Here is a 23,388-nt window from a genome sequence, read left to right as displayed (position 1 = left end):
ATGGTTTGATTTTGTTAAATGTAGTTTGTTTGTTTGTTTTGCTTTCTGGTTTTTTGTTTGTTTGTTTTAGGGGGTGGGGATTTGTTTTGATGGAGCAGTCCACATCAAAACCTGAGGAGTCAGATTCTGTTGTGTGGTGCATTAGAGTTACTTTCACTTCAAAGATACAATACGTCATCTAAGTGGAATATCTCATTGCAGAACTTGGCTTGGTGTTTTGAGGGAGGACTGCTTACACAAGATAAAAAATAAAACGAAGAAAAAATCCAAACCAGCTAAAACCAAAAAAATCCCAACACTACCTGAGTGAAACTGAGAATATAAAAATTAGTAAAATCTTAGACTTCATGCCTTTTTTGTCATTTTTGTGGTGTTTGATTTTTTTTGTCTTTGTTTGTTTGTTTTGGGGTGTTTCTGGTTTTGTTTTTGTTTGTGGGGGCTTTTTCGTTTGTTTTTGGTTTTTTCCCAATGTGGCAGAGCCAAAAGCCTCAGTCCAGGGGCCCTTTTTTACTTTTCCTTGTTTGTACTAGTTCTTATGGGGGGGGGGGGGGGGGGGATCTTACTCATTCAGATCTAATAAATCTATTATTAAGATAGACTTTCTTCTGATATTAATACAGTTCCACATGCAATCAGTTCACTTAACTCCATGAGCATTTAATAATACATTTCAATCATTTAATACCAGATGCATATATAATACCATTCATACCACATCTATATTAACTGTAGGTCTTTGAAATGCGCTTTGATATTTACAACTTCTGTGCATTTCAGCATCTGCAGCCGTGATATATTTTGTGGTGATAACTTCCAGCATCAATTCAGCCACATCTGCTTTTTCTTGGAGCAGTACACCAACATGAAAATGTTCTCATTTGCTGTCAAACAGGCTTGCGAAGTACTGTATACTGCGTGGCTCCTAGTCTGGGAAACCAATGCCTTCCGTACTTGGTTACGAGTGTAGGGAAAGTCAGTGGTTGCTCCATCCTGCAGAGGTGCCCTAGTCCCATAAAGCACTTAAGCACATGCTTACCATTAAGCTCATAAGTACTGTCATTGATCTTAAGCGTGAGCTTAAGTGCATTATTGACACAGGGCCAGAGGGCTAAGTGCCATACAGAGAAGTCATGGTTGCCTGTATCGTCGGGTGAGGATAGCTCACCCCCCTGCCCCTAATTTATTACAGCTGCAGTTTCTGCAGTGAATTAAATGTTACAAGAAATGTGAAAAAAGGTGAGGCAGATATTGTTTAGGTTACACCTGGGCAGATCCGCCCAGTTGCTTTCAGTGGAAGGTTTGCCATTGCGGGAGGTGCGAATTCCCACGCCACTAAAGGCTGTTAAAGACTGCTGGGCTGTTACAGGCTTACTGGTTTGTTACATAGTTGGTGTCCTAAAGAGGGAACAACAACAAAAACCAGGCTTTGAACCCGTGAACTTTCGGTCATGTGGGTTGTTCTTAATTACATATGTAATCTCATGGTTCATTTGAACTCCCAACTAAATGAAGTTTGCTCCTTTAAACATGGATGCAGCCACTGAACAAAATGTGAGGTGAGGAGCTCCCGCTTACCTTCTTTGATTTGTAAGTAGAACAGGAGGCAGACGGAACAAAAAGAGGACCACCAAAATGTTTTCATGCTTTCAGATCTTTAATTCTGTCTGTTTTCTCTTGCCCTCTCTCTCTCTGCCACTTTCATCGTATAGGAGTCTGACTCACGAGTTTCAGGACCTGGTCCCGTGCTTTCCGTACAACTGAAAGTTCCGCTGGAGGTTTTATGTACACAAGTTTTATGTACTGTAACTCTAGGCACTTTCAGTCTCTAAGACTTCACCGATTTTAGGTTTCTCTGGAAGCGAAGCTGCCTCCCTCCTTTTGGTCTTTGCTTACCCAAAACTGTCATGACTTTAATGAAATGTGGGAGAGCCCAATGTGTACTCAGAACTCGGTGTGTTGAACAGCCTTCTCTGAAGCTTCCCCTTTACAACGCTGCCCATGATATGACGATGATTTTTAGAAGTTATTTATATGTGGGAAAGACGTTGAGGGAGAGAGAGCCTGCAGCTGCATTAATATGTATTTTCTTCATTTGGGTGTTTATAACCTGTTTTTTGTGAAGCCATACTGTTAAAAAGGAGGGAGACTCGAGCTGTGTGAAGCCTTTTAAAATACACAGTAGTTACATCTGGTGGCATACTTGTTTTGTATTACTAACTGTTTGTTATTGTTTTAGTGGGAAGAAATTAGTGGACTGGATGAAAACTACACTCCTATACGAACATACCAGGTATGCCAGGTGATGGAATCAAACCAAAACAACTGGCTTCGGACTAACTGGATTGCAAAAAGCAATGCACAAAGGATTTTTGTAGAACTGAAATTCACTCTGAGGGATTGTAACAGTCTTCCTGGAGTTCTGGGGACTTGTAAAGAAACTTTTAACTTGTATTATTATGAAACAGACTACGACACTGGCAGGAATATCCGAGAAAACCAATATGTAAAAATAGACACTATTGCAGCAGATGAAAGTTTTACCCAGGGTGATCTTGGGGAGAGAAAAATGAAACTTAACACAGAGGTGAGAGAAATTGGACCTTTGTCCAAGAAAGGATTCTATCTTGCGTTTCAGGATGTAGGGGCCTGCATTGCTTTGGTCTCTGTCAAAGTCTACTACAAGAAGTGCTGGTCCATCATTGAGAACTTAGCTATTTTTCCTGACACAGTGACTGGCTCAGAGTTTTCCTCTTTAGTTGAAGTACGAGGAACTTGCGTCAGCAGTGCGGAAGAGGAGGCGGAGAACTCGCCGAAGATGCACTGCAGTGCGGAGGGAGAATGGTTAGTGCCTATTGGAAAATGTATCTGCAAAGCAGGATACCAGCAAAAAGGAGACACGTGTGAACGTAAGTAAACATACAACTTGCTGTAATATGTACATCATAGGTCATTGTCTACCAGCTTTTTTTTCTTCCCACCCCAAAAAAAAGAAATACATCATGAGTCTGCTTTTAAAGTTTTCAGATCCTCAGTCTGTAAACTTCACACTGGCTAATCTAAAGCACTCTCAGCCCTTCTGGATATGGAAATCAGTGGATGCATGCTGCATTTTTAAATTTAAACAGGAAAAGTTAAAGTTGTATGAAGTGTAAATATAGATTCAGGACTAGCATTTTAAACTGGTTAAGGTGATGTTCCTTGTACCTCTTGGTCACGCTCAGCAAGTAATACCTATCACAGAACATTGTATCGATAATCTCAGGTATTAAACAATTTGTTCTTTCACATGATCTGTGACAGAGTTATAAGGAAACTAAAACTGAGGAAGTAAACTTAGAATGAGGTGCGGTTAATAACGTGAAGAATACACACACAATAAAAACCGAGTTAGAGGTTTGTGTTGAGTGTGTAAAAAATCAAACACAAGATAGATCTTTCAAACAGAATATCAAGTTTTCAGAATAAAGTATGTTTTCCTTTCTACAATATCTTTTTGCACAAAACTAACTCTAAACTTTTGGCTTTCCATGGGATCATGATGATTAGTTTAAAATACTAGCAAATCAGAGACTAGTGAGTTTTACTTTCTAATTCACACTGATTTAGTTACCCTTATTCTTAGAATGATACTTAACCTTAGCATTGCTGTCACTGAGGCTACATGTGCAAGACATTTCTGCTTAGTGCGAGAAAGGACATTTCATTGTCTTTGCTTACAGTAAAAGAAGAGGTGGTTTGTTTGAAGACAGGTATTTTCGTGTACATTTAACACAAGGTGTATCATTTTTATCATGGGATAACACGAGTTATATATCACCATATTTTTATTGTAAAATAGGTGAGAAATGCTGTAAGTCAAAAACTGGGAAAAACCCCACAAATCTGCACAGAGAATCTCAAAAACAAAGCTGGCAGCAGTCACTAAGTCTGAGATGTCTGTTTGAGGACTTCAACATCTGTAGAGGATTAGGAACACCCTAAAACAAAATAAATGAGTCTTCTTATTAATAATTTGTCCTCAGGAAAAAAAAAAAAACATGATTGTGTTCTTGATGAGTTTTTATGAAGAAATTTGGTACAAGGTGAAGTGAGTGGAGTTGATCTGAGGCCTTTGTAGCCTTACACAAATCTTTCATTGTTCTGTTGGGAAGGGATGAGGGCTTATACACTGCAGAGGGTGATCTCATTAGGAGTAATTGTAATGTGAAAAACTGCCCCCACGAAACCATTCAGCAGACTGTATTAAGGCTCTGTTAAAAAAATTAAGCGCTGTGTCCCATAGAAGCCTATTTTGAGGTTTTTGAGAGGGGTTTTTTTTGAGCGACTGACTTTTTTCCTTTTCTTAGTTAACTTACTCTTGATTACAGACCTAGCCATGGCTGATATAATTAATATACTAATTTTATTTGACTTTCAGTAAAGGAGAGAAAGTATCTGAAAAAGAAAGCAGTGTATGTTGGGAAGTGGGTGGGGGACAGGAGCTAAGTGAGTGTGGGGAGGATGGATAGAGAAGAAATTGGTTGTTTGGTAACTGGAATTCAAGTAACCTGTTTATTAAACAGGCTTCTTAATTTCTAACTGTGCTGATGTTGACAAAAGAATTAAATGATAACTTGTACTTGAGTATAGTAGCGTGCTCATTTGCAAGAACACTTCCCATTTTTGGCTTGCTTCCAAAGCAATCGCTATGAGAATACGCTACTCTGGAAACAGTCCAGAGGATCATTTATGGTATTTTTCCTCTTTTCTTTCAGTGATCCTGTTAAGAGTTTCAAAACAAACTCTGGCTCCATATTGAGGCAAGTTAATGTATTTGAGAGGGAAAAGGTGGGAGGCAGGCACTCGCCGAACGCGCGCCGTTGGCAGCTCTGAGTCAGAACGATCCGGGCGACTGCGGCGCACAATAGTAATTGCCGTCTGTGATACTTGTTAGCCGTGTCTGTGCTCGAGGATGTTATTAAGTATGATCAACTATGTAGTGACCGATAATACAGCTGGCACACTGATACGGCGTCTGTTTTTTGTGACAGATATTGAGAGAAACTTATCTGAACATTGACACTAATGCAACTGGCTATCTGTTACTGTCAAGCTGTGTAACAGATCAAGCAGAAGCAAGTTGGCGTGTGCTTCCTTAACCCAGAGCTTTTATAGCCCTGTCTGAGGGCTCACTTCTGCAAATACTTTGTACCTGGCATGCTGCGTGACTTCTTTGGGACTACTCATGGCAGAAAGCATTGTGCTCTGGATGGGCAGAAGTCTGTGATTCCTCTCTCGCACTTGCTATAGCTCAGCTGAATTAACTTAACACAATAGGAAGGTCTTTTAAAGATACAGAATAATACCTTATCTGGCTGCGTTGTAGCAAAGGTAGGAGTAGATGGCCACATTGTAGTTCCAAATAGCTCTTCAGCCTGTAACTCAGTGGGGATTTTCATTTGTGTTATGCTAGCTTGATTGGCTGGCTGTGATTGAAGAATGTGTGCCTTTTGCATACAGCTTCTCTCCTGTGTGTGAAATTTATTGAGTTCAGGTACTAAAACAATTGAATTTTGATTTATACACAACTCTGCACTGGAAGTGTTGCCAGAAGATTTTTTTGCTGCATGAACGTAAGTGGTAATGCTGGGAAGGATAAGGAAGAAACAGTTATGAGCAGTGAAACACATAACCTGGAAAATGAGCTCCCATGTGTTCCTTCTTCAGTGCTCAATCTTTCAAGCTGATTTTTTTTTTTCCCCCCTTTTCTTGGATGTACACTGATTACTTCTCACTATAGGTGTGCCAAGGAGTCCATGCCACCTCAGTGATCTATCATGATAACACACATACATAAGAAAGCCGAATTCCAGAGAGCTCACAATCGTCATTTAAAACAAAATCTTAAAGCTTGGTGAAACAAACATGAGAAAACTAGATGAGCCTCTGAACTTTGAATTGCAGATTCTTTTGCTGATGTGCAAGGACACTATCTTCTCAGTGTTGCTCTTATGCCTGCTGGTGTGTGGCACTAGGCTTAGGTGTGGAAGTCGTGCATTTTAAAGGATCGTATAGAAAGGTACCTAGCAAAGGTACTAGAAAGGTACTTAGAAACAGTCACTTCTTCCAACATCATTTATTGCATCTGTTCTGGCCAAAAAAAAACTCAAACAGAAAAAAACAATTAAATTCTCACTAACTGAAGTGGACTCCCAATAGGTCTAACTTCAATTTTTTTTCTCACAGTGGAGTCCAGTCGATATGTTGTGCGTGTAAGGATCACACTGCGATCTGTGATTGGTATTTGAAGGAGAAAATAATTCTTTGAGAACTTGTAGTGTAATGTATTTTCCATCTGTTTCATGATAGTTGGAGTTGGGGAGGGAGAGAATTACATTTATTCAGTCAGAGCAGTAGAGTGATATTTCAGAAGGTAAGCAGCATCTCTTAATATTACTGCACTGAGAAATTACATAGTTGATTTGGCATGAAGTCCAAAAAAATCAGAATTCTAGGGAAAGCCAAATGGGTGCATTTTACTGTTAAACATTTTACAATACCATATGCATTAACAGTTGTTTTATTGACCCCCAAATGGGGAGGGGATTACAGCTATTTGTATATTTTGTCTTGGTGAGGTAAAAAGGGAGATACAGGCTTTTCCTTCCAAACTTTGTCACGTGCTGTATGCTGTTCCAGACTGCAAGCTGCATCTGTTCCTTCTTTTTTTCTTCCTGGGATAAACTTTTATCTCTTGACTTTTTGAAATATTACTTGATAACAGATCCAGAAACCAAATTTTCCTTATGCTTGGCATATTTGTGGTAAAGTATGTATGGTTGTGTTTTTTGTTTGGTATTTTTTTGTTTTGTTCTTCAATATTACTTCACTTAGGAGTTGATGTGCCACAAGTTTACTAGTAGAGGGCAATGAATTAAGGGGGGAATGTGAATAAGTTGTCATTAAAAAAATATTACCATGCTTCTAAAAAGCCCAGGTTGCACATATAGTGAATCGACTGTCGAGTTTAGCCCAGGTAGTGTGTCCCAAAAGCTGTGGGTGACCTGCAGCTTGAGTGACCTATGCTGACATTCATGGGTTTTCAACTTGATTTTTTTTGCTTTGTGGAGAAGGGACAAAATGGTAGAAAACTTTCTCAATGGCGTTTTTATCATCAAGAATTTAAATGTTTACTTTTTTTGAAGAAGACTTACCTTTCTTCCATTTGCCTCCAAAATTACTCTAGGGGAGAGAATGTAATTATTCTCAGCAAACTGAAACAGAGCAGAGAATGAGGATATCTCTGTCAGTCTTGCCATTTTCTCTGAAGCCAGTGGAAGTTCAACAGGAGAGTGTCTACCTCCTTCCCTTTTTATCCCCTTAACATATTAAATAATTTTTCTGATCCTTTTTAAATAAATGTCAATGTGATCTGGTATCAGGTCCCAGATACAGCTGCACGGGATATATTTGATTTAAAAAAAAAAAAAAAAATCATATAATTATCTTACCAAAGGACCCTAGCAGGGTTCAGAAAAATATATCAGATACTTTTAAGGTGAAAGTAAGACCTTCTAGCTAGATAGTCAAGAATACTGAAGGTGTTTCTATTATGCAATGCAGAGCTATGATTTCTGCTTCCAGCCCCCTTCGGAGTTTCTAGAAAGTTGAATGTCTTGGCTCTCTCTCGCCCTGGAGTCTTCTGACTGCCCTTCTTGTCAGAGAGATGTGGTAGCAAGATATATTTTCTTGCTATATCTTTCTTTCAGAACAGCCCAGTGTTCATCAAGAGGATGATTTTCATAAATTTGTCAGTGTCCCTAAGTTATTCTGGTTTCTTTGATCTACTTTGTGTCCCTCGGCCTTTTGGATGTGTCAACACAGAGAAGAGAAGGGGAGAGGAACTACATCTACTGTTAAACACCTCCTTTTTGAAGAGTGTTTTCCAGATTAAATTATAGAAAATTGCTTGTGTCCTCAGTGGTCAGGGCTAGCCATCACCTGAAGAAACTAGTGTCTTTACGCTTCACAGCATTTGTTCCAGGTCTCCTCAGGGCTGCCTTCTGGCCCTAAAAAACAATTTTTTTTTTGGGTCATGTTCCTTTGCCTGAAGTGTCTGAATTAGTTTGATTAGTATGATTACAGACCATCATAGTTTTGGTGATACAGCAGCCTCTCTCAAGTGTGACATGAAGATATATGAGATGTAACGTGTTGTTAAGTTGAAGTGATCAAGAACCAGTCAAAACTGGCTCATCCATAATGCCATCAGAGTGATCCCTGAAATTAACTGCAGAGCTCCTGACTGGTTTAGTTTCCAATGAACTAGTTGTTTTCTCCAGAAGAGTTGTCAGGAGTGAAATAGCACATGCAGGTGGGCAATCAAAAGCCCAGATCCTAGAACTGAAATTGTTGGATAGAGTAGTTGAATGTAGAGCTCTTTCCCTTCTCTGACCTTTCTTCTTTCCACTGCTCTGTTCCTCTTCCCAGATTCTTTCTCTCCAGGAATTAATTTTATTTTTGCATTTTGCTAGCGTTTTGCTTAATATCAATTTCTTAAACTAAATTTGTTGTACTTTTTTTTTTTTTTTGTCAGATTCATTACTGTGCAGAGATTTTGAAAACAAAACAAAGCCAGCAGTGAAATCTAGCAGAATCTTAGTAATTTCTCCTTTAGTTACAGAGGAAGCACTAAAGCTGTCTTTTTACGGGTCTGGGATGCCACTGCTGAATTAGCTACGATTGCTCAACAGCTGGGCTGTTAACTCCTTAGCCATAAAGTCTAACTTCTGTTTGTTCTAAATGAAGCTTTAGTTGGTATTTAGAAATGGAATCTCATAATGTCATCTGTTGCCCAAAACCATACATCTTGCTTCTGAAACAAACTTTTCTGCCCAGAAAACTTTTGTGAACGGTGCAAAAGGCATGTAATAATTTTGTTATCATTTTCTAAGTATGAAAGATATTCATCTATGAAAAAGCAACTGGCTTGCTGGGAAATTCTGTGGGGTTTTGTTGGTTTGTTTGTGTTTGTTTGTGGGTTTGATTGTTTGTTTGTTTGGTTTTTTCCCCTGGTTTGTGTTAACCTCTGAGAATTAAGCCAATAAAAATAAATCAAAATATTCTTTAATTTATGAGTACAAATAGGAGAAGTAACACATATAACCATTGTTAGGAGAATCTCAAGTGTACATGCCTTCCATTAAATATGAATTAGTTTAAAAAACCAAACAAACAAACAAAAAACCCCAACAAAAAAACCAACAAAAAACCCAGAAAAGAACCAACTAGAAAACAAGGTTCCAGGAACTGGGAAAAAAAAAGGAGAGTTGGTAGGTTACGGAGAAACTGAAAGCAGAGATTTTTGAATGGAAAAACTAATCACAGAGAAGAGAGGAACATGTAAATAAACATGTTTAACTAATCTACTTTATGTATCCGTAAGACATCTATTATATGGATGGTGAAATGCTGTTCAAAGTTATTGAAGCAAACTGTGCAGTTTGAAGCAGAAATTGTTCTCTGAAAACAAAAAGAGCCTCAGAGTGGAGGTTCTTATTCGAGAAGTGAGACAAACATACAGAGAGCTCCATGTTTGGTACTGAAGTTGAAAGAAAATAAAAATTATGTGAACAAAATGTTTGCTTAACTAGATTAGCTTTTGACTTTTGCTGCATCCCAAACTTCCTCTGTTATCATGAAAATATGCGCCCCCTGTGCCCCCAACAGGTCATATATATTAAGCAGTATTAAATCTTTAAGAATATCTGTCTGTTTTTACTTGGGAAACTTTTGGGTTTTCAGTTAGTATCATGCTTATTACCACTTGAACTACAGTATAAAAATTAATTGTCCTTTCTTGACTTCTTGGCGTTAAATCTCGGTGTTTTCCCTGTACTGTGCAAGCTCTGTCTGCAATACTAATTTAGTTATTAAAAAAAAATTAGCTGTACACAGCTTGTGGGTTAACACTTTTTAAATTGAAAACAGGTAAAAAGTTTTCAGATTAGTATCTGGAAAGACAAAATAGATCTTCCAAAGTGTACTTAATACATATACTTCGTTTACATCATGATTTTATATTTGGTTCTCCTCCCCCTGCCCCAGCCCCAGAAATACTGTAAGTACTACTTTGTTAATAAAAGCTTAAGGCTGGAACCAAGTTAAGAATAGAACAATTTCTAAGGGGTTTCCTTAAAAGAATTAGAAAAGTATGTTCAAGAAGCTTATTAAAAGCCAAACATGGTTCACATGACAGGAAAAGTAAATGTTTTCTACTGCAAAAAAGTTTACAGTAAAAAAGTTTACTGTAAAAAAGTAAATGTTTTCTACTTGCGGTGCCAAGAAGAAAAAAAAAAAAAAACAAACAAACAGGTTCACTGTTTAATTCATCTTTAATTTCTTAAAAAATAACCTTTCTTTACAGGATTATGTATCTAATTTCTTTTATAACCTTGCATTATTGAGAAAACAACATCAATAGCAAATATATTTATAACATTTTTATGAACAGTATTCTCCTTACTTACAGAAGCTTTTGTCTCTACACACTTCCTATTCTTTCTGTTGCCTGTATCTGTCACTGTGTCCCTAATGTTAATGAAAGCTATATTTTATATGTGAAAGTGAATAGTATCCTAGTTAAGAGTTCACAGCAGAAACTTTCTTTTCTGTGGGAATCTCGTATTTCATTTCTTGTTCTCAGACATATCAGCAGTATGTCCAGTGTCTCTGGTGAAGGAGTGCTCTTGTATTGTTTTCCATTAATGACTGTTTCTGACTTCATCAAGTCTCCCTAATAAACACAGCATACCAACATACTGGAGAGTGACTGTTCAGGATTTAATGCTTTTTTACTTCTATTTTTCTTCATTAAGAAGAGATTTTTTCTTTTAGGAAAAAATATTTTTTAGAAGTTATATACATTTCAGGGAATTTGGCTTAATATTGAGCTAATTTGTAAGAATAATACAGAGTAGCAGAGGCTACCAAGTATAAAACTTGTATGAGAGAAGAATTGGGCTCAATTATTATACCTCTAGAGTTCTGGTCCCATCAATGCATGTACCTGTATAGCTTTATTTAGCTGGGTGGCCCTGCTGCCTGTCCTAAGGAAGATAAAGTTACTCACATCTGTAAGAAACATCAGGGGGTTTTACCCAAGGTAAATTGATACTTTAACTTCTTATTTTTTATGGTTCGGATTAGTTACATGTGACTCTTGGCAAGACATGGCTCTCCTACAATAATAATATCAAGCATTTTTCTAATAAAAGTCTATTTAACTGCAGTTAGTAGTATTTTCTGACACCTGACATACCTCAAATGTGTGTGATTGGTGGATAAAAAGGAAGTACATGATTAAGAAATATAATTACTATTATTATTTTGCAATGTATTTAATATATATAAATGCAAAGATTATTTCTTGCTGTAATTGTGAAATAAGTTAAGGGTTCAGTTTTGAGAAGCTGGTGCAAATCTAGAGTCCTGGCTTGCTGGTTGGCTACTGACTTTTTCTTTTGGGACAAAAAAATTTCTGATAGTATGTATTACCATAAATAAACATGCTGTGGAAAGTGTAAAAATGGGGCTCTTACTTTTCAGTAAACAAGTTATGACTATTGAAGGAAGTAATGCCTAACACAGAAAACTGTAGGATTGTGGGCTGAGGCATCATCCCTAGAACTTAATGGCAAAAACGCCATTAACTCAATGTGGTAATATTTTCCTACTGAGGGAAGTGTTAAAGTTTTAAGTAACTGTAGGCATATACATAAACTGAAAACTTTTATGTTGATGAAACATATTTAAATGCATGTTTGATTAGATGTCTTTTTCTGACTTGTGGGTATTGTGCTGGTATAAATGTGTACAGAGAAGTGAATATAAATGTGACTCAAAAATTCCACTGATGGTATAGGAGATGTATAATCTCTAGCATAATTAGTGGCTATAACTTGTTATTATTCTTTCCTTACATTTAGTGATTGTGAAATATCACTCAGCCTAGATGACTGATGTTCATTTTTCCAGTAGATTGAACACAGTGGATTAAACTAGGGTAGCCCTTGAAAATGATACTTGGAGATCTTCTGGCAGGTAACTAATATGGAAGCCTCAGGTAACCATATCCCTGTGACTTGCTGTGTGTTGCCTTCACCTTACTGGATATGTCCTCATGATGTGACTAAATTGCAAGTGTTCCCTGATGCTTGATAGAGCTTATTTTTCTCAAATGACCATGTATATGCTTTTGTTCTAATCTTATGACATAGCGTACATCCTCATATTTCTCTATAGAAGTCTAACCCCCTGTGTAGGAGAGGGACAGGATGTCAGAGTTCTCCATCCACTTTTGATGGACAATCAAGGAAAAACTCAGGAGTTGTGTGGAGCTTGGATTAATGACCTGATCCACTTCACCTGAAAAGCTAGTACTGCCTGTGGCCTCCAACCCTCCAAATCCCTCAGTTTCTCAGCTCACTACCTAATCTTCATTAATGAGTAGTAAACATAGTATTCTTTGAACCTCCTGAATGTACCATCTTTTTTTACACTAAACTATTGTATGGGTAGAATTTGAGAACAAATGATACATTTCATGAATGTCTATGTGAAGAATGTTGGCAACTGAGATTCTGTAAGTAAAGTTTATTGTATTCCTAAAAGTTTGGCAGTTTGTGTGCCAAACAGCTCAGCTCTGTTGATGCTGGAACAAATTACATGTTCAAAAATTTGTCTGTGGAACACAGTCTGAGTGGGCAACATGTGGCTGTGATCACTGATCATATTTACATGATCTCATTCAACTCAAGTTTTCCAGACTTAGGTCAATTATTTTTCTTGCTGAGGAGAATTTGAACTCAGATCTCTTGCTCCAAATAGGGCATGCCTATTAACCAACATGCAGTCACTGTTAGAAGGTTTTATTAGCCCCTGCTGAAACTTGCTCTTCCCATAGTCTAGCAGTTAGAACCATTCATATAAAGTGATGGGTTCCAGTTTCTTAAGTTCTGAGCTTACATATATATATTAAAAATATATAAAATACACACACATATATAAAATAGAAAACATTTAATCTTGTATGTTTGAGCTCTTGTGTTTCACAGTGTTAACATATTTTTGTCTTGATCAATTTATTTGCACTATATGTATGTATATGTTTCTGAGGTGAATGATAGAACTGGAGAAAATGTTCTACTGATTTTTCATTTGTTTATAAGGGTGATTTGTTTCTATGTCAAAGCAAATGGAGACGTATTGATCTTTTTTCTTGTTTCTGTTAGACCATAAAGTTTTGTTTGAAGTCTTAAAATATCAAATAAGAAAACATAATTAGAAAGAAAAGGATTGCATGAAACAGATTTTTTTTTTTTTTTTAAGATCATCTTTGGTATTTCTTTTTTAATTGCTGCATAGAGATAACTTGGGAATGTGATTGGAATCCTATTGAAGAGACGGTATTCTTACTTGATTTTGTTGTGTTGGATCAGGCCCATGTTACAGTCACTTAGATGAAATAAACACCGAATTTTGGATGTTTGATTTCTCATGTTTCAAAATGTCAACATATTTTTTTATTAATTTATTTGCACAGTAAATAAATTAGATAACTCTCCTTTTTCATTTTTGTCCAACTTATTGAAAAGTTTTGTTTCATATCAGTAACTCTTCAGTAAAAATTCACATTCATTATTTCTTTCTTGAAATTATAATTGTGACATTGTTTTGTGCTGATGGTGTAAGGACAATATGTTTATACAGACAAATGGACAACTTTCAAAATATGGGCAGATTTATTGGCACTAACTAGAGAAAAAAGTACTGATAAAGTTTCCCCAAATGATACCTAAAGGAAATGGACATTGTTATAACTATTAGCAAATCCCAAGGCTCCACATTGTCACCTAATTATCTCACCTATGGAAGTCTCAGCCAGATTTAATCTGCGGCCTGCTGCTGGAAAATGTAAAAGTATCGTGTACTTAAAATCGTAAGCAGGGTTGAAAATCATGTCCTCCAGTGCAGATTGAGTAGAATATTCAGTCTGTGATCTGTGACTGTCTCTTCTGTTCACTTTCACTTATCATTAGTTGCGTATCACTTACTTACTTAATTTTCTGATTAAAAGGGGCAATTCTTTGGCTTTACAATGCGTATGCTTGTCTGTCTTCTTTAGTTTGTCAGTTGAAACAAGTCTCTATTTGGCCTATTATTAAAAAAAGTCTTGTCAGTGGAATTGCTAGTGAATAATTCCAGTAAACAAGGGAGAGAAATAACATCTTTTTAAAACACACCTTTTCTTTTTCCTGGATGAGTGTGACAGAGAAAGAGACAATGACATGCCTACTTTTGGTCTTTTATCTTAAAGATATGTCAAATGTCGAGCTACACAGTCACTGTATTGTGTATTCCTGCTGTAAAAATCATGTATCCAGGAACATAAGATTCAGAATTGCATGACACAAGTAGACGAGTGGTTTTTAGAAAATAAAGCACATGTCGATAGTACAAATAATGTGCAATCTCTAAATGAGGAATTCTATTTCTCTCCTTCATACATGGACTAAATGAAAATACAATCCCTGTTCTCACAGAACAAACCCCATTTTTTAAATTCCACCATTTAAAGACATTTTGTTTATTTAAGCAGTGACAAGGGTATTCATTATTAATTAACATTCAGGAGATAACTGACTGTCAGTTGCCAGTCAAAGTGGAGCTTGGAAGAATGTTGACATTGATTGATGGACGTGTTCTGGGACTATGCACAAACAGGCTGCTCAGGTCATCTGAACACATAAAAACATTACAGATCAGCTCCACATACATAAAAAGATCTTTTGCTTGGGCTGTCCTTTTTAAAAGGAGGATATCCTTCCATGTATCCTAGGTTTAATTGATTTGTAAGTTAAACCTTAGCTTTCTAGCACTGTGGTCATCAGTGAAGAAGAATCTCGTTTGATCTGGTAAATATGGGTAACATCATCATGCTGTTTCTAGCTGTGAGTGGTTGAGGTGCTTAAGCATTCAGGTTGAAACAATATTTCTGGATGGTGCTATATGCACTTACCTAATGGATATATACTGATGTAATTTCTTCTTTAGGAGGAAGAAAATCCCCAAACCCTAATTTATATTACATTGAAATGCAGAGATGGAAGAGGCTTTTCAATCTCGCAATCCCTACAATCTCTTCAGAAGTGAGTTTTAAATATATGCGGTCATACCAGTTGTCCCCAGTTTCCTGAGTCAGTAGTGTATTTATACTCAGTGAAATGAGGATCTAGCTTGTGGCACCGTCACACCTCCTTTTCAAGGAGATCATAACAAGACCTTTGTGTGTCACATACAAATTACACTTACCCTAGACTGGGTAGCCTTTGCCCCATGGGAACAGTGGCTCAGCTCCTCCTGCTTCTTGTGGTGGGCACCTGATTGTACAACAGTGGTAGCAGTTAGCTAAAGAAACACAATATGGTGGTTTATGGACAGTATAGCCCGTATAGAGAGATGGTATTTTCCTGTATAGGTGAACAGCCTGGTCACCTTCAGCATATGATAAGCGCCTGCTTCACAGGTACTTATTTCTCATAATTTGTCTTCATTTCAATTTTCAGAACATGCTTACAAATGTATCATGCTTGACTTGGATTTGTTAACTAAAAGAGTTGGAGGGCTGTTCATTCGGGTGATGGAAAAGGAGAATATCTTCTGACTGGAGCCCTTTTCCTGTGATTATCCATGGGGGTAAAACCTCCTGTGCTGTATTACAAGTCTCTGTAGGTTAACAAATGTATTTGTCTTGTCCTCTTTAAAATTCCCCTAGCTTTCTGCTCTGGGAGACACTATAATTCCACCTAGTCCAGATGGAAGTAGCATGCTGCTGGGGATCCCTTGCCAATCTTCATCCCTGATAGCAGTTTCTGAAGCATATTGGGGAAATCTGTTGAGAGCTGTCACCATTTCATACTTATGTGACAGTTCTCCCTCTCCTTGTTCTTTCCAAGTACCTTCAACTGGAGTAGTTCCTCAACGCTTCCTTCAGGGCTGGCAGGGTGCGCCAAAGAGGCAGAGCTCCCTACTTTTACCCAGTGGAAAACAGGACCACAAACGTTTTTGTTGCAAAACTGCTTATTTTCCCTTGGGTAAATCTTGCTTGCTTTATTCATTAAAAAAAAAAAAAATTAAAAAAAATTAGTCCCTTGGGACTGCTTGTGAGTGTAAGAAAAACAGGAATTGGCCCCATGTCATAACCATCTGTTATTAACACAAAGAGCAAGGGCCCAGTCTTGCAGCCCTTGCTAAAAGCAGTTTGTTTAATAGGAGTTACTACAAATATGAAAAATGTGTGTTTTCCTCATTACTGTGGCAATATTCCCTACCAGTAGTGTAAAAAAAGAAAAAAAAATAATCATGAGCCTTGGTGTACAATCGCACAATTGCGTTATTTTATATTGCAGTAGGCTGTATGCAATAAACATCTCATTCTAAGAAATATATGTATTGCTATATTTTCAAAAATCACTTCAGCTACTTTCACGTATATTTTTTCACAGTACATCTTTTCATTTTATGAGTGAATTATGACTGGTTTTTCTTTTCTACTGTTTTTATGACTGAGGTAAACTTCCTTTTTGATTTCAACTAGTTTGAAAATGGTGCCATTTTTCCCTTTCCTCCAGCAGAATATATTTGCCTTTTTATTTGATGACTCCCCCTATTCCTTCCAACACCCTCCCTCAATTATAACTACAAGCATTATTGGAAAACTGGAATTATTTGATCCATCCTGCCACACTACGTCATGGCGGAGAGGTAGTTTTGGTGTCTGATACTTCCATTCACTTTTATAGGCTGAACTGCCAGGTTGGATTACCTTTTTTTCCCCACCTTTGTGACCTCCCCTGTATTTGGCATTTCTACCTTAATATTTGAGAGAATTACTTCATAATATTTACTACAAACCCCATAGCTCTGTAAAAAAACCTGTTTTGGTGCCCCTCTGCTCTTTTTTTTTTTTTTTAGTCAGTTTTTATGTGCATGGTTTTTAGATCATCCTTAGTTCTGAGAGTTGTGCCAGTCCCTGCTAGATAACTTGAGCCATGGGTTTTAATAGGGGCGTTTAATCCACGCTCCCTCGCTGCTGGCTATAAACCTATGTCAGGCAGAGCAAGGGTTGTTATAATCCTGTTGATTGTACCTCAGTAGGAGACCAGTCCTCTGGCTAGCTATAATGCCTTTAAGGGTGGCTTTGCACAATCAGTCTGGCATAGAGCACATGCAGTGCCGCCCAGAATCTGGGAAAATACATAAATTATGATAGGACGCTGGGTGTTTCCATGGTGTATGCGAAAAGCAGGAATTGCTGTATTGCATCAAACAAGTGGCTTGTCAAATCCATTACTCTTTTGCCAGCAATGTCCGGTAGCAGATGTTTTAAAAAAAAAAAGATAAAAGAACATCAATTTTGTTTTTCTTCAACCCGAAAACATTCTATACAGCTCTGTTACATTTCCTTTATGCCCTTTCTCCAGTCATTCTGTCATTCAAATTTTAAAAGATGTCTGATTGTTTTCATTCTGTGTAATAGATATGTTCTAATCCATTTAAGCTCTTAATGTATTTTTGTGATTTTTATTAAGTTTGTGGCTTAGACTGGAAATTCTACAGATGCTTACATTATTAACTATTCCAGCCTTGTTATTTATAAGATGTATACTTTGAACTTGACTAAAAAGCCCCTTGAGGATCTGACATAGAAGCATACACAGTAACAACACTAAACTGATTTCTGTTTGTATTTCAAATAGTTTGATCGGAAAAAGTAATTCATCATTTATGAACTATGTGCAGGACAAACGTGCTAGAATTTTAGTACAGCAAGGTTACAGCAACTTCTTTTCCCGCATGTATAGACACTTGGAGCCATTGAAGGGTTAAATCCCCCCAGGCAAAAAGCGTATCACTTTCCTTAAAATGCCATTGGGAAACTGAGATAAATGGTGAAGCATTTTCTGTGTTGACATGATGTTCGCCTGTCCGACTGCATCCTTCCCAACAGACAGCAGAGAAGCAATTACAAAAAAAGACATCTGTGCCAAGGTTTGGCTAGCCAGGGAGGGCAAGCTCTTGTGTTTAAGAGGTAGAGAATCCAATCGATGAAAATGTCTGGGCCTGTTAGCACCAATAAAGCTGAAGGCCACTGGGAAGCTCGGAGAGGGTCTTTTGTTGTGGAGATAGAAAAGAGGCCGAAGCTGTGACACTTGGGGAGGAATAGGGTCAGCTAGTACGATCATCCATCTTCCTCAATGGCAGCTTTCTGTCAGTTTTTAACCCTGCTCAGCAGAGGATCTAAACCTCTATTGTTGGCACCAGCCAATTCTCAGCCAAGTGTAAATGAAGTTAATATTCACTGACCTTATGCATAGCCAATGAAGGCCCTTGATGTCATCCTGGAAATAATGTTATCTGACACTTCAAAAAGCAGATGTTGGCAGGTTGTTTGTGTTTTTTTTGCTGAGCCAGTACGCAAAGACGCATTGTTTAGCCACCTCACATTTAAACTGATTTCCATAATAACCACAAATAGGCCTTTTTGACCTTAAATTGACATAGTTATGGTTTTAGTTTGCATATCATTATACGCTGCTCACAAAGCCTGGCTAACCTGCACTAAATGATCTGGGAGAAGTAGCTTCGTTCACTTAGATAAAAAATATATGGGTCAGTGAGCAAATTTTATTTATGCTGATAAAACAGTGAGTAATTAAAATAGTTTAAATAGTTCAAAGCAGACATTTTTAGAACACAATGAAGAATGGTGTCTATTTTGCAACATACCTTCATGAAAGGAAATACATTACAGAAGTGAAAAAAAAAATTATTAGTTTCATGGGTATGGTTTTCATTTTGAAAGGCATATTACAAGCAATGGTTAAGGTCTTCCTTTGTCTCCAGTAATATTTTGTCATGGTGAAACATGATTATTCTTATATTGTTTTAATTACAGAAAGTTAAACAGTTTTCATAGGTTCCACGTTGCCAGAAGTTTATCTAAGACAGAAGAGTACTGATGATAACTGCATATTTACACAGTGCATTTCATCCAGATAGATCCCTCAACCTGCCACAGACTTTCACTAACAGAACGCATCCGCACTCCTGTTGCGTAAAAGCCAGTGTCAAGCATCTGTTATAGCTCTGGGGAGACACACTATGGCTCTTTTTAAGGCACAGTGGGGTTTCTCAGCAGCCTGTGGTTCTGATTCAAGGAAGCACATAAGCATGTACCACGCATGGGAGGTGAAAAGTAGTTTGACTTGGATTTTTTTTTTTTCTTCTAGATTAGCTGTAATTCTGGCTCACGTGCCCTTACCTTATGCGAGATGAGCATAATGGCTTATGGTAATAAAGTGCAGATGCAGGATGAGTAGTCATTATTAATTAAAATTTTCAGCTGTAGCCAGCAATGAACTTCGCACAACCATGTTTTTCCCTGCTGTGTACAGAACACAGCAGCAGGTAATAGAAAACTAGAAAGCTCTCTCTTATGCCACAGTAGTGGTTTTAGAAATATGTTTGAATGATGATTGTAGTATAGTTAGCACCTCTCAGGCTGCAATCCATACCTGTCCTTTTGAAAAAGAACGCAGTGCCATGTTTTTTTGTTTGTGGGTTTTTTTTTTTTGGTTTTTTTTTTTGGTCAAAGAATGAGTTAATTGTTGAAATGAGAAAGTCTGATCACTGGAGTTGCTTGGGAGGCAATTATGTGACAAGCTGGCAAAGATGAGAAATACCAGAACAGATCTGCATCTAATTGAAATCACTCAGATCTGATCTTAAGATAAACAGTCCTAGGATTTTTGGAAACTATTTTATTGATTGTGTTCTTCCCATCAGTTGTGTTTGTTTGTACCTGTTAAAGATGTGAACATGTTTCCTGTAGTAACAGATTTACTTAGCAATTCATCAGCTAGAGATTTCTCTGTATGCCTTTGCTTGATATTAACTCACATCAGATGTGATTTAAAAAAAAGAGAAATAAATTCACTAGGTTTCTGGATGAAATTTTAAAAAATCAGTGATTGATTTTGTTTGAAGTATAGCACCGTATTTCATCAGCTTCTGGTTATTTGTGTGCTGGCTGTGACATATGACAGCTCAGTCATGTAGCTCAGGTGATTAAAAGGCTACTTTTAGTTTGGACCTATTTTAATGGGGTATGTGATAGGTCTAATTTGTCCAGATAGATTAACTCAGATTCCCCCTCCTGTCCATATTCAGTCCATTCTACAATCATTCTGAAATTAAAAGAAAATTTCTGAAATATAGAATTACAGCCAGCTACTGAACGGTGTGGAAAGAGCAATGAGCCAGAGAGCATTGAAAGCAATGAGGCACCTTAGTGGGCCTTCAACAAGCCCTCAGTCTGCTACGCAAGCAAATTAATTTGTTTAAGACTTTACAAAGACCCATTTCTTCTGTAAGTTATATTGAGTAATAACCAGATTGAGTCACATTTTTATTTTACTACACTGCTGTAAATCGATTCATTTCTGGCTCAGTTTTGATAGTCTGTCCCTTTGTCAGGCTTTATCCTATCAAAAGTATAGAATGGCAAAAAAACTCACCAAACTGACCCAACTCTGCCCTCTCCTCCAGCAGAAATGGATACTGGAGTACAGAAGTTTATTTCCCATTTCTGGGATGAGACTGAAAGAGAAATTTGGCTTTGTGAATTAAGCCATGGGCAGATTGATTCATTTCATGCTGTCGGTATTGAATATTGTTCCTCTTTTAGTTGAAAGTTTGTAAAATGCTAGCTTTCCATGGGCAGACCACTGAGGAATTGATCCAAAAATAATATAAATTGAAAGTGTTTGGTTTAATGTACTTTTCTGTTTGTTTGTGGGTTGTTTTGGTTTGGGGTTTTTTGTTTGTTTGTTTGTTTCTGTTTTTTTTTTTTCCCTTTAAACACAACAGAACAGAACAAAAGGTGCTTTGGACTAAATGTCAGCAGAAGATTCATTGGGGGGTAGTGACACAGCTAGCTGTGAGCTATGAGGTGATGGGGAGATGGCTGGTGGTGTCTCTCTTGCTGTCTGAAGGCAGGAATAAACCTGGCAGTACCAACAGCCGGTTTGCTGGTGACATCGTTGCCGTGTCTGGCTGCTCGTGTGGAGGAAGCCTAGCAGGTACTGGGAGTCTGATGTTCTTGCTTGGAGCTAGGCTGATGTTGCTCCTGATTAATGCGTAAGAGAAGAGGTCTTAAACAGCAGATTTTTTTTCACCAATTCTGTTGTTTAGAATAATAGATAATTTTCACCTCTGGACTCTGGGCCTCTGCAGAAATTGTATGGATCCGAGTTCATTCTGTATTGCATTGTCAGCATAGCTGTGATTTTCTTTGACAGTTACATCAGTAGGGAAGAGAAGAATGGAATTAGGTATGAAAAATCACTTTGTTTTCCAGAGTTTCTAGAAAAGGTCTTTGAAGCTGCAGCGTGAAATCTCTAGCACATCTGCAGATGATTTATACTAATAAAGACTAGCCAGCAAAACTGTGTTGGAGAAAATAATATTAGAAGAAAAAAGCACAAAAAATCAATTGTATGAGGAGATAGAATATTTACTACTGAGTCATCTTCCCTAATCAGTAGAAAAATGGATTATATGACTAATAAATAATCAACTCAAAGAGAACAGTTAAACCATGTACCATTTTGTTGGACTGATCAGAAATACTGTAAATAACCTACCAGTAATGAAATATGTGATTTTACAACAAACAAAATTTGCCATATGGGGAAATAAAATCTCAATTAAATGTACCACTTTATTCTTTTGTATACTAACAAGGCTATCCATTTGGCTTTTTTTTTTTTTTTATGTCAGTAATATAATTTACTCCACCCACGCAAAGCATTGAAATGCTTAAAGCACCTGCTGTCAAACTGGAGCCTGGGGATGTATCCTCTAGGAGAGGGAAGGGGAAGGTATGTTGGTGAGGAGGGACAGCGGGAAGGTGAGGAGATACAATCTGAGGCATGATTTTGGGCAGGGTCTGAGCTTGAGGATGGGCAGGCGCTGATCTCCTCCCTCTGGTGACCAGTGATAGAACCCGTGGGAACAGAATGAAGCTGCGACAGGGGAGGTTTAGGTTGGATATTAGGAAAAGGCTCTTCACTGAGAGGGTGGTTGGGCACTGGAACAGGCTCCCCAGGGAAGCGGTCACAGCACCGAGCTTGACTGAGTTCAAGAAGCGTCAGGACAACGCTCTCAGTCATATGCTCTGATTCGGCTGGTCCTGTGTGGGGCCAGGAGTTGGACTCGATAATCCTTATGGGTCCCTTCCAACTCAGGATATCCTACGATCCTATGATTCTAGGTGTTTCTCAGCCTCTACCTTGTATTTTAGAGTGCCAGGCAATGTCAACAGGTGACTACAAGTATAAAGCAGGAGTTTTCATCACTGTGGTAGACCTATCATTTAATGGTTTGCATACCACAGCAAAGTGGTATCTGAATGCTGTGCAAACAGCCAGTGTCTCTGCCAGCGTGTGGGGCTGGGAGCTGCCATCGCTAATGGCACAGGATCACGCAGGCATCCTTGGTTTGCACAGCAGAGTTCTTTACATAGGGCTTTGCTTTTGTTTCATAAAGTCAATAATGCAAATGCATGAGAATAAAGGTGAGGCCTGACCTTGTCCCCTTGAAGTGACTGGGGGATTCTTTGTCTTTCATAAGAGCTAAGGCCTACTTCCTGCTTCTGTATTGTTTTTTTCATAATAGTTTTCAAAGTGCCTTTCACACACACAAAAATAACCATTTTAATAGATTAAATACCAATGGTAAATGTTGTGGAAATAACTTTCATGAAAAATAAAAACAGAAGGGCCCATTTGTAAGTGTTGCCATATTCTTATTTAGTGGAGGAGGATAAGGTGTGTTCTTCCTCTTCCCTGCTGCGTGCTGCTCCCCTTTCTCCTCGAAGGGCAGAGGGTGTGACAGAGGTTAGATTTTTGTACTACCCGTACAAAAGGCTTCACTGTGGTTTTTCCACACAGCAAGAGAGGCAGAAACTGAGTAATATCACCTCTCTTCTCCTACGAAAACAGGCTGAGTTGGAATTGTTCAGCCCGGAGAAGAGAAGGCTCTGAGGAGACCTTATAGCAGCCTTCCAGTACCTGAAGGGGCCTACAGGAAAGCTGGAGAGGGACTGTTTACCAGGGCATATAGGGATAGGACAAGGGGTGATGGGTTTAAACTAAAAGAGGGTAGATTTAGATTAGATATAAGGAAGGAATTCTTTACTGTGAGGGTGGTGACGCACTGGAACAGGTTGTCCAGAGAGGTTGTGGATGTCCCATCCCTGGAAATGTTCAAGGCCAGGTTGGATGA

At 38.0% G+C, this 23,388-nt stretch overlaps 1 protein-coding gene across 1 annotated transcript in view; it reads left to right on the top strand.

Annotated features, from left to right (window-relative positions):
• EPHA7 (EPH receptor A7) overlaps window positions 1-23,388 on the top strand; it is a 160,889-nt gene that overhangs the window by 6,978 nt on the left and 130,523 nt on the right. The window contains 1 exon segment of the mRNA XM_075747723.1: window positions 2,237-2,906. Within this exon segment, the coding sequence (XP_075603838.1) occupies window positions 2,237-2,906 (670 nt within the window).

Source organism: Balearica regulorum, chromosome 3 (assembly GCF_011004875.1).
Source record: "Balearica regulorum gibbericeps isolate bBalReg1 chromosome 3, bBalReg1.pri, whole genome shotgun sequence".
In the NCBI taxonomy this organism is placed as follows: domain Eukaryota; kingdom Metazoa; phylum Chordata; class Aves; order Gruiformes; family Gruidae; genus Balearica; species Balearica regulorum.
Note: the sequence above shows the minus strand (reverse complement) of the source record. Positions and strands in the feature narration are given on the sequence as shown.